The 15,597-nt window shown below is 41.5% G+C and overlaps 1 protein-coding gene across 5 annotated transcripts in view; it reads left to right on the forward strand.

The window, feature by feature from the left end:
• The window catches only part of LOC125019591 (myocyte-specific enhancer factor 2D homolog), a 27,131-nt gene extending 13,626 nt beyond the window's left edge, over positions 1-13,505 (forward strand). The window contains exons 8-13 of one of the 5 annotated variants that reach the window (XM_047604456.1): positions 1,795-1,824; positions 4,346-4,475; positions 4,570-4,759; positions 6,685-6,753; positions 7,819-7,869; positions 8,392-13,505. In XM_047604456.1, the coding sequence (XP_047460412.1) occupies positions 1,795-1,824; positions 4,346-4,475; positions 4,570-4,759; positions 6,685-6,753; positions 7,819-7,869; positions 8,392-8,875 (954 nt within the window). In that variant the 3' untranslated portion in view covers positions 8,876-13,505. The remainder of the gene's footprint in view (positions 1-1,794; positions 1,825-4,345; positions 4,476-4,569; positions 4,760-6,684; positions 6,754-7,818; positions 7,870-8,391) is intronic. The other 4 variants (XM_047604458.1, XM_047604457.1, XM_047604459.1 and 1 more) reach the window with 4 other exon arrangements.
• The last annotated feature ends 2,092 nt before the right edge of the window (positions 13,506-15,597 follow it).

The raw sequence follows: 15,597 nt of genomic DNA on the forward strand, positions 1-15,597 counted from the left end.
TGCTAGTCACGTAATACACACAAACACACATAAGATCACATGTTATCATATGTTATACCAAGCTTACAGTATCATTTAACACATATCAAGCAAGAATCAGTTTAAATAAATCTGAAAATGTAGTTGACGAGCTAAATACGAAGGCTGCATGCCTTGGCCAAGAGAGTAGAGTAACCATAACTGACATTTTCTCTCATTGAACCCTCAAGGACAAAGAATATTGGCGTGTTCTGCTACTACACAATTCGACTTCTCCACATCTCTTTATTTCCTGGAGGTTTTGGTTGTATCTAATCTCCTGTCTCTCGCTTTAATTTAACTCTTCTTTCCTCTAACTATAAGATTCTCACAAATATGAGAGAAGGTGTCGTCATTCTAGACTAATAACCTCCAATGTCTTTAGCTGAGGCTCAGTGGTTTGATACTAAACATTCATAATCTTCACATTACAGCCAATTGAAATGTATATTTTTTTTCTTGTTTAACCTCCTCTCACAATATCACAGGTTTAAATACTGGTCCATGATGGCTTGTAGGTTCTGAAAGTTACACTATATTGCCAAAAGTATTTGCTCACCTGCCTTTACACGCATGTGAACTTAAGTGATAACCCATTCTTAAAGGTTTAATATGACGTTGATCCAGCTCTAACGGCTTCAACTCTTCTGGAAAGACTTTCCACAAGGTTCTTTCAGAGAGGCATTTGTAAGGTCAGACACTGATGTTGGACGAGAAGACCTGGCTCACAGTTTTCCTTCTAATTCATCCCAAAGATGTTCTGTCGGGTTGAGGTCAGGAGTCTGTGCAGGCCAGTCAAAGTCTTCCACACCAAACTCGCTCATCCATGACTTTATGGACCTTTGCTTTGTTCACTAGTGTGCAGTCATGTTGGAACAGGACGGGGCCATCCCCAAACTGTTCCCACAAAGTTGGCAGCATGGAATTGTCTAAAATCTCTTGGCGTGCTGCAGCATTCAGAGTTTCTTTTACTGGAACTCAGGGGCCAAGCCCAGCGCCTGAATAAACAACCCCACACCGTAATGCCCCCTCCACCAAACTTCACACTTGGCGTAACGCAATCAGACTAGTACCGTTCTCCTGGCAGTCGCCAAACCTAGATTGGTCCATGAGATTTCCAGATGGAGAAGCGTGATTCGCGTTGCACTTACAGTTGGTGATGTATGGCTTGGATGTAGCTGCTCAGCCAAGGAAAGTCATTCCATGAAACTCTACACACTGTTCTTGAGCTAATCTGAAGGCCACATGAAGTTTGGAGGTCTGTGGTGATTGACTCTGCAGAAAGTTGGGGACCTCTGTGCACAATGAGCCTCAGCATCCCCTGATCTCCTCTGTCATTTTATGAGCCTGACGCTTACAATACCACTGACAGTTGACTGGAGTATTTGGTAGAGAAAAATTCACAACATTCTTTCACAAATGTGGACAGACGCAGTCTGGTCCTTGGTGCTTTATTTTATACACCTATGGCCATGGAAGTGATTGGATCACCTGAATTCAGTCAATACTTTTGGCAATATAGTGTATTTCTTGACATTAGAAATGGTATTTAAGTCCAGAAAAGACAGCGTGATTAGATTGAAAGCTCCAGAACAGTGAAAACGATTATCCCATAGATGAGAGTAATGGTACCACCCACCTCACATCAAGTAACCGGCCCACACAGAATTATTTCATTGTGAACTGAAAAACACATTAGCATCAATGAAGAAGCTGCCAAACTGCAGTCTGTAGTTTTATCATTGTTGTAACCCTCTTTGTTACCACCCTTTGCAGACAGAGGATGAGCTGGAATTGGTAAACGAGGTGATTTTCCCCCCACGTCAGTCACTCGCATGAGTCGATGGCTATCGACTGTCCACACATTATTAGCATGGATGCAGAACTCTGCAGGAGTTTCTCATTGTTTTGTTCTTGCTCCACTGACATTTCTCAGGATAGTCTTCAGTTTTGTGGTTCCCACCTGATGCATGTGGTTCAGGGCTCATGGGTGTGTTGTTCCAGCATTTCGGCAGTCTCAGCACCATGAACTTCTTATTGATAATCTAGAAAGTAATCCAGACCTCAGCATTAATAAATCTACAGTGCTTTAGCAGAACTGTCTGTGAGTGATCGGATTTGAACCAGGCCCATCTACTTCATCATTCGATGCCACTTACAGCATGGATGTCTTCTCACTTGGCATTGTGGCGTGAATCGCTGCAGAGCATGTTCCTCTTTCACCGAGACTCATTTCCACCATCCACCAAAAAAAAAAAAAAAAAAAAAAACAAATATGTAAAAGTGTCAACTAGAAATGTTTAGAAACTAACAGGCATTACATTAAAGGCGTTTCACTCAAAGGTTTTTCCCTCAGTATTTTTCACTTTACATTGAAACGATTAATGAATCATTGGATCAGTTAAAAATAAGAAGGATTTGTTTCATCTATTAAAATGTGAGGATTTAAATCATTTATTGAATCTGTGATATCAATAAAACGACTAATTTTACTATTACATAAGTTGCAGACAAAAAAATACATATTTTAGAATTAATAATTATAAGTTGCAGTCGTATAAATTACCCCTTCATTAAACAAATTAGACTTAAATGATTAAAAAATGTATTAAAACCTGCTTTCTGAGTGAGGGAGCTTGTTATCCTGTAAAAAATCTATTTTATTTTAAGCTTAATTTACTCGGAGAGATGACGGCCTTGGCTTTCTGCTGCTGCTGCCGCCGCTGCTGGTTGTCATCCCCCCTCTTTTACAATTGCACTCAAAGTTGACAGGCAAGATTCTCATTTTCCAAAGGATGGTGATTAATTTTCATCACTCTCACCCCGCCGCCCCTCCTCACTTCTTCACAAAGGCGGATAATTGAATCTGCCTCCTCTCCCCGGTCTGTCTCTTCTTTCTCTCTCTCTGCAAATTCACCGTTAAAGTCATAACTCTTGCCAAATGTTTCCTCTCAGTATGAACAGCCTCACAGTGCAGACGAGTAATTCCACAGCAGAATTACTATATCCATGGTCTTTTTTATACGTCGACCTCTTTTCTCTCTCACAAAGAACCTGAGGTTGCTTTCATATGTGATATAATTCAGCTGGAGCAGACTCTGAGGGGCTGTGTTTCCTTGGAGATTTGTGTCTTTCGGCGCTTGAACGATATATTAAAATCTCACGGCAGCAGTTTCACGGATCGATGTTACACCGGTGAATATCTCGTCATGTGAACGGCTGACTTGATGCACAAACACTCACCAGTTGGCCCCTCATGAGAGTGAATGATTGAATCATAAAAAGTATTCTTCAGCACGGCGCGGTGCTCTCGAGCAGGATACTGTAACACCTCCACCGCCGAGTCATGCTCATTAAATTATGTCAAACAAGATCTGCGTCAGAACAGTGGCAGAAAACTTCCAGCACTCATTTTAATCCGATTTAGTGACGGCTCAGTGGTAATTTACTGTAGTCAGACTGGAAAGTTTTATTTTGTAAAGTGCTATATAAAATGAAAGGTACACTGTGTGTATAGTGAACGTGTTGCAGCTGAATTTGTGTGGATAAACAGAAAAAATCATCACAGCTACAACGGTTAATTGTGATTCGAAGTTATGATAATAAATTAAAAGCCACTACATTGTGATGATGATTAGTCTGCATTTGAAAAACGACTGAAGCTGAGGACCTAAAGAGGAACACTATTGTAACATTTTATGAACCAAACTGTCATCGATTAATCTGGATAAAATGGCTAGCAGAGACCTCAAACTTAAATATTTCTGGTGAATGTTTACCAGGAATTGTTCTGTTTTGCAGATTTATCATAATGAACGTATCATTTCTGATCCAGCAAAATAGGCTTAAAATGTGCGTATAGTACTGAAACAATGTATAAACAAAGAGGTACAGGTCACTTAATGCTAAGCTAAATTAGGAAATAAAAGAAAAAAATAAACAATAATTAAATGGATGTTAACTCTTGATCAATCATTAGAACTCATACAAACTTAGACATTTTTTCATTAAGAAAAATAAACTGGTCCCAACTGAGGGTTGATTAAATTGCCTTTAATGTAATTCTGCTGTATATTGCTCACTCAGAACAAGGAAACTGTTTCTGATGCATGTCATCAAGGACCTCCCGCTAGTAAATCCATTTCTGACTTTGAGATTTACTTGATGTGGTAACGTCATTACGATTCCAGCCATGTGCACATCGTCATTCCCAGCATGTCGAGATTATACGTTACTGAAGTGCGTCTGAGCGTTGTCGTCTCACATGTGAAAAGTTGTTTCCCCTCGTGTCGGCTGTGATAAACGTGTCGTGCGTCCCCTCCCGCAGAATGCCCAGCGGCTGGCAGCTGGAGCCCAGGTGGCACAAACCCTCACCACACCGGTGGTCTCTGTAGCCACGCCGAGCCTCCTGGCGCAGGGGCTGCCGTTCTCCGCCATGCCCACAGCGTACAACACAGGTGAGCCAAACACAAGAACCCAACAGGCAGCAGCGTCCGGTAGATTCTTACAATTTGACGAATAAGACTTGTCGTGACTGTCGTTCCTTCTCAGAGTATCAGCTGACCAGCGCAGACATCACTGCTTTACACGCTCTGGCATCGCCCGGCGGCCTGTTGCCCAGCAGCGTGTCCACATGGCAACAGCAGCAACCGCAGCAGCAACAGCAACAACAGCAGCAAACACAGCAACAGCAACAACAACAGCAGCAGCAACTTAATCTCGCATCTCTCAGCAACCTGGTGTAAGTCTCTTCTTTATTTTTTCATCTGCGCTGCGTTTTTTCAAATTTTTTTTTTTTATTTACTTACTTCAGGTTCTAGTAAATGTGTCATCTCTCAGTCGGCTGATAACCTTTTAATGCTGAGCTATTGACCTCCCCAGTCAGCTTGCATGATATCCATACCATGACCTTATATGCAAGCTGTTCACTTCCTTCTTTTAGTGAACTAGTCTCTCACTAGCATCTCACCATCTCAGCCTCTTCATAACATCAGTCTGAACTCCCGTTTTTTCTGGCGCGGATGCACATAGCTGTATGGAACATTGTTTGTAGAGAAGACGGGGTTTATCGTCTCAGAGGAAAAAAACTGCGTAATATTGGATGAATTGCACAAATCAAAATATTTTGTCTTGACTCACAAGGCTCCCTGTCAGCAAAATATCATGTTGCTCAACTTTTATGGGAATACCTCCGAACATCTGGTGGCTTTCCTGCCCTGAGCGTGAGTTGTCCTGGAAATCCTCAGTGGCTGTAAAGGAGGCTCTGTGTGCCCGTGTTGACTCCCAATTATCTCGAGCTACGCTCCAAAACTACTTTAGAGAAAAATACTTAATTACGAAGCAGCTTATAAACACACAGAAAACTGCATGACTTCTTAAGTTGGAATGTGTTTACGTGTTAATCTTTGCCCCAAAATAAACCGCGATGGGCACATTTCTGTTCACTACAGTCAACCTTTTAACTTTTAAGAGAGTGGCTACATTTACATGGGCACTGAAAATCTAATAAAAGCAGCCAAATCAGAGCATAAATTCATCATGTAACCACCTTAACTGGAACAGACTGCCTTCACCTGATAAAAATTTTCGCTCCGATTGAGAGGAGTCCCGTCGACCTTCGATGATCCACTCAGTATTAAAGCATTAGCACCCAACAACCATGTAAATATTGATCATTTCGTTTGGAATAAATACATTCTTTCTGCACGTATCGTGTGACGTGACAAAATAAGTTGTTCAAAATGTGGTTGAAAAGATAAACAGCTGTATGTGGGCAGTGCTGTTAAAAACTCAATCATCTACTGAATGATATTCGTGACGTAGATTCCAGCAGACGAGTTGCTTCTTAGTGAGCAGAACCACTTTGCACATTAAAAACATAACAGTGGGGCATGTAAACACACATCTTATCAGATTAATTTGTGTTCCCTAATCAGAAGAATTTGAGTCAGATTGATGAAATATGGTAAAATCGGTCCATGTAAACATTAAGATGGTAGATGATGCTAAATGTTTTAATTTGAAGGTACTGTAATGTTAAGGATCAATTGGATTTTTCTTTGCTTGAAAGGTCAAAGCTGCAAAGTAAAACTTTAATCATGATGCAGCTCAAGGAGGAAACACAAAGAGGAAGTTTTATGCTACAAATATGGTGTGATGCTCATTGTCCATTACTTAGAGCGAAACTGCAAAAGGAAGGAACCTCTTAATGGCCAGTGTGAACAGGAGAAACTGCAGCGAGCAAGTAAAAACTGAGCAGTGCTTTTAAAATGAGGAACTTGCCGTCTCATTTCAACCAACAGGCCGCTCAGACCCTTCAGTGTGACATTATGTCAAATAGTGACAAGTGCGGCAGTAAAACTTTAATCGTAGCCTCAGTGTGTGAATCCACATATTTGGGAGAAACCTGTTCAGTCCTATAAAGACGTTCAACGATTGATAATCAGTCTAAACTTGCCATTGAGGAAGTGAAAGCCTCTTGCCGACCAGTGTCCAATCATTTTCCAGAAAATAACGCTAATGCGGTCGATGCTTTCGCTTTTGTTTTATATTAAAGACGAATACTCGGGTTAGTGGACGGCTGTGAGAGCGTGGCGCTGCAGGGGTTTGTGTTTTGGTAGCGTGAACACCAGATCCTTGAAGTGTGTTCTCTCCTCTCGTCCACAGCATGTGGGGCGTGGACAAACAGAGCAGCGAGCTGTCTAGCCAGGTCTCCAGCCTGGCTGCCAATCTGAGGTGAACAGCCACTACTAGCGTGTGCTTGTGTGAAATGTCATGACCTTGTCTGTAGGGGGGGTTTGTAGTCCACGTTTGCATCTTGACCGTCTTAAACCACAGCTGCATTCAGTAAATGCTGCTGCTAATGATGCATTTGTGTTAGCTCCCAACTGGCCTTTAAAAATACTCTTTATCTATTTTTAGTTTTGTAAATAAAACTGGGAAACGTAGCTTGACAGTAATATATTCAGAGATATAGTTCAGATTGCTCCAGCAACAGAGAATTCAATTATTTAGTTTAAATGATTAGCATTATTTTTTAGCTTCTTAAACTCGACTCTTAACTTTATCTGTAGGTTGGAAATGTATAGATGTGGTAGCTATGTATTTATTTTATTATACTTTTACTATATTTTTATGTGGATTGTAGACAAATGGCTGCCAGTAGTGTGAGAAGTACAGTTTATTACATCTTCAAACTGTTATTATTATTTAAACTACAGTGTACTCGCTCATTTTTAAGCCCTGAGCAGTTAAACCTCACTGTACAGAATTCAATCTATATTATTTACTTTTAGATTCATTTTATTTAGGTAGCTGCACATGTTAATGTAGCGAAAAATATCTTTTAATAGAGTTTTAAGACTTTTGCCTTTTCTGTTGTGGTGAATTATTAGCTTTGAGTAATCTGTACTCTAGTCTGTAGTAAGTACGGTGGCCTCTAAGGACCAAATGCATATAAATAGAAGAGGCACAAACGTTAAAGATAGAAAAAGCAAATGTGTGTACTTTATGGTATAAATGAAATTCCATTCACGTTTTTTGCATTTGCTTTTGTGAATGTTTTTGTTCTTTAAAGGCCACCGTACTCTGACTACAGAGAGCTTCTGTGTCTGAAGATCAGAAAACAAGATTTTTTTTTTATGTCTGGGTTATATTGTTGTGTTTCTGATGCTAACACATTATTGCTGTTGCCGGAAAAGAAACAAACTTTCTGCAATAATGATTCACACCTTTCTTCACACTTCTAATCCACCTGTTTCCTTTGGTTTTGGGCTCCAACATTTTGTTTTCTTCCCACAGTGTTGGCTCTCCGTCCAACCTGCTCTTGGGTAGAGATGAGTGGTTGGGCCGGTACTGTATCACACTTCCTTTTTCCTGTGTGTCTGTGCGCTTCTGGCTGCCTCCCTCTAAGCATGTCTGGTGCCGTCTGCAGTCAAACAGGAAAGAGACGTAGTTCCGGTTTCCGCCATGTTCTCTAGCCCGAGATTATTTTCTTGTTCATCATTAGTTTCTTCTTCACATCACAGCTGACTCACTGCACACTACCCTGTCACACAGATCATTTCACGCTTCCTAGGCTGTTTTGTGTGGACCTTTTTTTGGGAGCAGCGGCGGTGTTACTTCTGCTTTTAAAAGGCTCAGAGTTGATTGTACTTCTGAATAATCGAGTGTGGCTTTTTCCTTGTCGGTGCTGTGCTTTGTAATGTGGGGTTTTGTCTTGGCGCGAGTGGCCTTCCAGTTCTTCATGTGCCTGTTGTCGAGTGGCTAATCACGTGTATTTGTGTTTTGTTTTTTTGTTTTTTTGCTGCTCCTCTTTGTCCTATCCCTTATCTTCCTTCCGTTTTCTTCCTGTCTCTGTGACCCCGTTCTCAGGCCGGTGTCCCACATACCTCAAGGTGCCATGTTGACCGTCAACACAAACTCCAGCGTGAGCATCAAGTCGGAGCCCGTCTCCCCCGGCCGGGACCGCAGCACCCCTTGCCCCCCTCCCTCGAGCACGCCGTCCTCGACCTCGGGGGGAGCCATCTTGACCGCCCCGCCGCAGTACCCCGGCTCCCTGCTGTGCCTGGAGCCCCCGACCGGCCGCTCTCCCGCCGACAGCGTGAGCAGCAACGCCAGCTCGTTCGAAGGCAGCGACCGTGACGACGGCGGCGCTACTGGTGGTGGTGGAGGTGGCGGGAGCGGAGGCGGAGGCGGAGGAGGCGGCGGCGGCGGTGGCGGCAGCACATCAGGTCCCGCCAGAAGTTCCGTGCCGCCTGACTTCAGCTCGTCGGCCGAGCTCCTCAGGGCGTCGAACGACCCGGAGCAGGAGGGAGGAAACATCAAGCGCATGAGATTGGACACCTGGGTCACATAGAGGCGGCAGCACCGCCTCCGTGCACCCGCAGCGAGGTTTCGGTGACTCGTAAAACACCCACAACACGCACCCACACCCATTCTTAGTCCCCCCCCCCACTGCCCCCGACCCCACTGCCATGTGACACTATCACCACACATCTGCCTCTGTCCAACATTATACTACTCAGCTGCGTCACAAAAACACACACAAAAAGATAAATGAAAAAGTCTTTATGGGATCGCGCTCTGAGTGAGGGGAGGACGGCTCAGTGCTCACCTGGAGGTTTTGTCCCAGGTGGGCCCCTCGAATAAGAAGGACAGCAGACTTTTAAAAGCCTTCTTGCTCGAACGGAACTCCCGTATAGTGATTTTTCTTTTTCGTAAAAAAAAAAAAATGAGGTATCCAACCTTTTTTTTTTGCAATCTGAGGAAACCACAAAAATAAACATTCACCTCTCACGTGGTTTCCGATCACTCTCACGTATTTACATCGAGTTATGGGACTGCTGCGGCATAACTCGCCACTTTCTGCTCCTCACTATCCAACGTCATTTAGATTGTGTGCTGTCCATTCTTCCGTAAGTCACGTCCAAACTGCACTATTGGAAAATAACTCAATCCGGGACACGTTTGAGGACTGAGCATCGACCTGGCGCAGACTCAGACTGGGTCTTTCTAGGTGAGAATAGCTCCACGTCAATGGATCCACGGTTACCAACCTCATGCAACCAGGCAGACCCCCCCCCCCCCCCCCTCCGAGCCCTCAGGTGGCACTCTGCTGCTGTGGAGTTGAGCACCTTGCCAGAGTGCCAATATCAAATATTAAAAATGCCAAATGCCTCTCTCGCACAGCGCTGCGACGCTGATGATCACTCGCGCCGATACGGAAACGTCGGGGGAAACTGTCGATGCTTCTCGGGCTCCGTATCGGCCGCCACTTTGTTCACAGACCGGGGTGCTCCTCCCGTCCTCTCACCTCATCTCCTCTGGAACTCGGATGGAAGTACGTTGCACCAGAAATCCAGCCAGTCACTCAGCTTATTACCAGGAGTAGATGCCATCCAGTTTAATGCATAAGTAAGAGTTTTTTGAGCCGCCGATGGCTTTTTTTTGAGTAGGGAAGTATTTGATTCTTTCAGTCCAAGTGTTCTTTATCTGTTGGTATTTTAAAAAATCTGTTTTGAAGGTCCGTTAGTCGTCCAAAAGTAGGAAATCTGACTTTGTATTGAAGAAAAAAAAAAAAAATTATCACTCCTTATACAAAAAGCTTTGATGTCCTCTTTAGCTCTCTCTAGCTCTCCTTAGCTCTTTGCCGTGTTTCAAAACGTGACAGGAAAAAGACATTTTCTATATTTCTACCGCTTCAGTTGGCGACAAAGTAAAATAGCTTTTCGGCTTCAACGATGTGTATGTACATATGAATATATTTGCATAGACTTTGCTAGGTATCCCTAAAAACAAGCAATGTGTTGATTCTCAGTGGATCTGTTTGCATATATGAGTGTGAATTTGATATGTTTCGAGCTACGGTGCAGGGGTTACGCCGCACTTAGGCAGTGCTGGTGGATCGGACTCGTTTCAGTAAACCTATTTTATTCTAGTGTTGATGGTGTGTGCACTTTCTGTCTCTCACTCACAGAGGCCTGCTTGGTTGTGGTGTCAACATATTCTCTTGCCACACATTAAAAAAAAAAACAAAGAAAAAAACTAAAAAAAAACAAATACACAAAAAAAAAACACGATCAAAGTAAAACTGTACACGCGACAAACTCATTATTACGACACTGCCATTCACTCGTAGCGTAGCCGTAGAGATAAAAATGCACTTCAGATCGACGGGATCGTGTCACGTGAAGCGGACGGAGATCACGCCTTTGTTCGCTTTTAGATTCAAGTCAGGAAATTGGCTCCCAGGTGTGTTTCAGTTGCGTCTTTTTCTCGAACGAATTGATCACGTCTGAACCGTTTCGAGCCTGCGCGTGAGCGCGTTTCTAAGACGACAAACACAAACGTTTCTCTGTGACCTGTTTTTTTTTTCCCTGGTGTGGCGGACCCACACTTCTAAACCGGCGTATGTGAGACAGCTGCTTCTTAACGAACTGATGCCATTTGGTGCAATTAAACGCAGCCCGCAAACCAGCATCTGAGACGTACTTTGGGTTTGTGGCCAGCGCCTGGAAAAAAAAACTTTGCGCTGTGTGACATTTTCACGTCTAATGGCAGTGTTGTTTTTGTTGTTGTTGTTGTTGGTTTCTATGATCTAGTCATCTTTCCGTCCCTCGTTCACTCGACTGTGTGGTGGAGGCGGCTTTTTCTCTCTGTTCGCGCTCTTAAAGGGGACTTATCATGCCTTTCCTCCATATTTGAAATGAATCTTGAGTTAATGTCACACGCACAGGTGATCCGTGTGAGACAAAGCCCCGCAGCACGCCAGCAAAGCCAGATTATGATCGTGTTTGTTAATTAACGTAAAAGTATTTACTAAACAGTCTACTAGAGTACCATTATAGGCTTTTAAAGTACTCTAGCATACAAATAATCACAGTTTATCAGGCAGTAAACATCCTGTCCTGCTGTCATATGTGTTGCTGTGGGTGTTTGTTTGTTAGGAACGAGAAATGATGTAACTGAGTGGGTTTACAGTCAGACTTTAGGACTTCCACACGGGTTAGGGCTCAGCTAGTTTCGCAAATCAGACAAAAAGTGGGTTCTTAGCGAGGAAAGGTTTTAATTGCCAGGCTGCACAAGGGGCCGTTTAAGTTGTTTTCTCACCTGAATTATGCAAAGCTACTCTAGGAGAATAGCGGACTACAAATATGGAGCCTGGAAACTGGCATCATAGGACCCCTTTAACATCCAGTACTGTTAATAAACTCACGTTGGAGAAAAAACGCGATCCTTAAAGGAATAGTTCCACATTACGGGGAGGTTCCTAAATCATTTCCTCACCCAGAGTTAGATCAGAAGATCGATACTAATTAATATTTGTGTCGGTGTCTGGTTGGATTAAGAGGGATTAGTGGAACAGCTGGTTCAGCTCTGTAAAGATGTAACACAATACAGCTACTGGCTCCTGCATTCGTGATAATCAATCAGGCATGAGTATGAATTATTATGTTTTTCAAAATTGCAAAAGGAAATGCAAATTAATTAGAGTGTCAGTCCACCACTAACCATGAATCTTGATGGGAAATATTGCGTTAATATTTCCGCGTCGTTATCGTTGTTTTATTGACAACAAACTCCGTTTTTGATCATGTCGGGTATAAACTTACGTTTAGATATTATAATTTCCGACAGTGATGAACTTAAAGAACTAGATTGTCAAAGAGCTGTCTGCAAACCACTGCTTCAAGTTGGATCTCCTTAAATAAAACAATATTAACACCTAATGGAGCTCATTTATAAGGAGATAATCCATTAAAAGATGCTACCTGAGCCCGTTGATATCATGTTTGTAACGTTAGCAGATCAGGTAAAGATCTTAGATTAACGCGTGAAGACACAGTCTGGCACATAGTTCCTCTATCATGTCACAATTTTAGTTTTTGCTTTAACTTTCTAATTTACACTAGAGCCGGCTAACCTGCTCCAGCTCCACATTTCCTCTACAGGCATCACATCAAATTATTTTCAAACTGTTCCTTTAAAGACTCGGCCAACGCTCTTCTCTGTCGCCACACGGTCGCTTCCGCGCCTTTTCCCCCCTAAATCTGTCTCCATGGTAACTCTTTGCGCCGATGGTTGACTGAAATGTGACACCACAACGATTGGCTTTCGCTCATGTACAAAAAACAAAAAAAATAAATAAATAAAGGTTCTCTGTCCAATCTAGCAGTGTAGTCACAAGACAATCTATATGAGAAATGAAAACCTGCACCCCCTGTTACTCGTCGTGTACAATGTTTTTTAGAATCTCACTATTTTTGAATTAATTTGTGCTGGTGACAGTTCCATTGTCTATTATTATTATTCTAATGATATTATTATGGAGCTTTTATTTTATTGCGATTTTTGTGTAGGATAGCCAACCGTTTTTATTTCCTCTCTCTTGTTTTACCTTCCTTATCATAAACATATAGTGCTGGTTTCCTTTTTTGAAACAACTTGCTGACAATTGCACGATCAGTTATTGTGGTATTAGCAAATGCAATGAAGGAAATACCAGTTAATGCTGCAATTTTAATTAAGATATAGAATATATTTATAAAAACGGGAAACAGCTGAAATTAGTAATTCATGAAATTTGAAAAATGTAAATGCATGGGATACAGGTAACAACAAACCATATGTTACGTACAGTAATGATAAGGACATGCATCACAAATGAGTTTTAAAACGACTCAGAACAATGTAGCATATGAAATACTAAAGATGAAATTTATAGCTAATATATTGTGTTGAGCTGGTCTGCTTCGGGTTTTGTTGTAAAGAAAATATTTCTTTTTGTTGTTTTTTTGAGAATGATATACAGTTTGTGTATATTTTCATATACAAAGTATGCACTGATATGTTATTGAAATTCTATACCGCTTTTACAAAAAAAGTGTTTGTTGTACCAAAGTATCCAAGTCCCTTGAAACCTTATCCTTTTTGCGTATGTTTTACCGTATTTTATATATTAAATAGACAAACTGAGTGAAATGAAATTGAATCTGTGCTTTTTTTCTTGCTTTTTTTCCCTTATTTTGGAGTAAAATACCAAGAATTCTTTCTAAACTTACTGAAACTGTAATTCATGTCTTGGCAGCAGTGCCCGTGTCTTCCTCCGTCGTCTTTCCCTCCCGGTCCTCGGCTCGTTGTCACAGTTACAAACACGTGCGATGGAGCCTCATCTCACACGTTCGGTGATAACTAGGCGGCTAAATTTAGCCCGATCTCTGCGACCTCGAGGAAAGACGAGGTAAGCAGCGACTTGGTGAGCGCGACGACAACAAAAGCTGAGATTAAAGAATAATTAATCGTAGCAAAGGAAGAAAAAAACTTTTAACATCCAACAAGCTGGTATGTTCCCTCGTTTTATTATGCGTCATTTAAGAACTATTTCTTAAGAAGAAAGGCAGCGAGGGAAGAAATCGTGATAGTTTACTTCCAAAATGATAAAGAAATTCTGACAGAAAATGTGCCTAAGTGTCAAAAATACTTGCAGAAATGTTATCAGTTGAATAATTATTAGTTTCTACATTACATCAATGTTTTAAAGGTACATTTTTATGTAAATAAAGTCAATATGTTTGTGTTGGTTAGACAAAACCAGAAGTTGGACACTTATTTAAACCATTTTACATAACTAATTATGAGACAAATTGCCTAATGATAAAAATAACTCCAACAGTATTATAATAGTTAATCATATAAGAGATGAGTTAATGTCTAAAGCAGAGGTCTCCAGGTCAAAGACCCTAAGCTGATAAAGAGATTAAGTAGGGACCCCCTACCTACTATATGTGTTCTATAATAAACTCAGCCTAGTGGTATTTATAGATATACATTATTATTATCATCCAATATTAAGCTATTCAAATAATACACAGGTTAAAATATTCATTTTTTCCTGCCTCCATTTATCCCTTTACTAAAATATGTTGGATTCATGTTAATGTGTATTTAAAGAAATTTGAATTTGTGGGGGGAAATTAAAAACATATAAAAATGTCTAATCAATCAAAGATTTTGCGGAGCCAAGAGCATTTTAATGTTAAAATAGTTGTATTTATTAGGTTTTTCTTAAACATAAAACGTTACAGAACACATTAACCTTGAAGAAATGAAACGTGTGCGGGTTAACCTACAGCAGGAAATTGGAGGCTAACCCCGGTCTGAACCCTTCCTTCATCCGACAAACGTGATCCATAAGAAAGGTCCCGTCACCTCATTCACTAGTGAGATCAGTCTGACAGGTCAAAACATTAGGTACACTAGTGAACATGAATACATTCCAATAAAACAGTCCTGCACTAAATCGTAGCTTTATGACGGTTAAACTGTTCAGCTATGCTTTTATTTTGAAGGATGAGATTTGTAGTATTATTAAGTTGAGTTATGTTCTCCCTGTGTCTGTGTGGGTTCTCTCCAGGTACTCAGGCTTCCTCCCTCCATCCAAATGTTCAAAGACATGCTCGTTAGGTTAACTGGTGATTCTTAATTGTCCTGGGTCTCCACGACCCTTCAGAGGACTAGAGGTTACAGAGAATGAATGAATGAATGAATGAATGTGTGTGCATGGCTAAATAACAGAAACAATCCAGCACAGCAAATGACTACTTTTCCCACACTCCAAATTTTTGTCTATTCAGTGTGTAGCTGGAAATATCTTTCCAATCTTTTGTATTAGATAACTACTTCAGTGTGTCATACATGTATGTGCACATGAGTAGATTCAGAGGCAGGAAGTCTGAGGCCGCGGCTCTGAACTTGTTGTGCAGGCGGAGAGACTTTACTGGAATTCCTGCACAGGTCGCGACAGGTCTCCGAGGTGGAAAAGTTCGATTAATGCAGGGACAGTAAACAACCGGCACAAACAAGAATCTCACGTCTGTGCAGCTTTCCCCTCTTTCACTGTTGATTAAACTCCAACCGTTCAAAAAGAGAAGTAGACTATACAACTCTGGTATGATTTATCTTTGTTTCATTAGCTGCTGGTCGTAGATTAATAACGTAGAAACCTTTTCAGTAGAAGAGACAAACATCTGATTTTAAACCTGCATTAAAATAAATTGACTCTTTAATTGCTAACGAGAC

Source organism: Mugil cephalus, chromosome 14, assembly GCF_022458985.1.
Source record: "Mugil cephalus isolate CIBA_MC_2020 chromosome 14, CIBA_Mcephalus_1.1, whole genome shotgun sequence".
Lineage (NCBI taxonomy): Eukaryota > Metazoa > Chordata > Actinopteri > Mugiliformes > Mugilidae > Mugil > Mugil cephalus.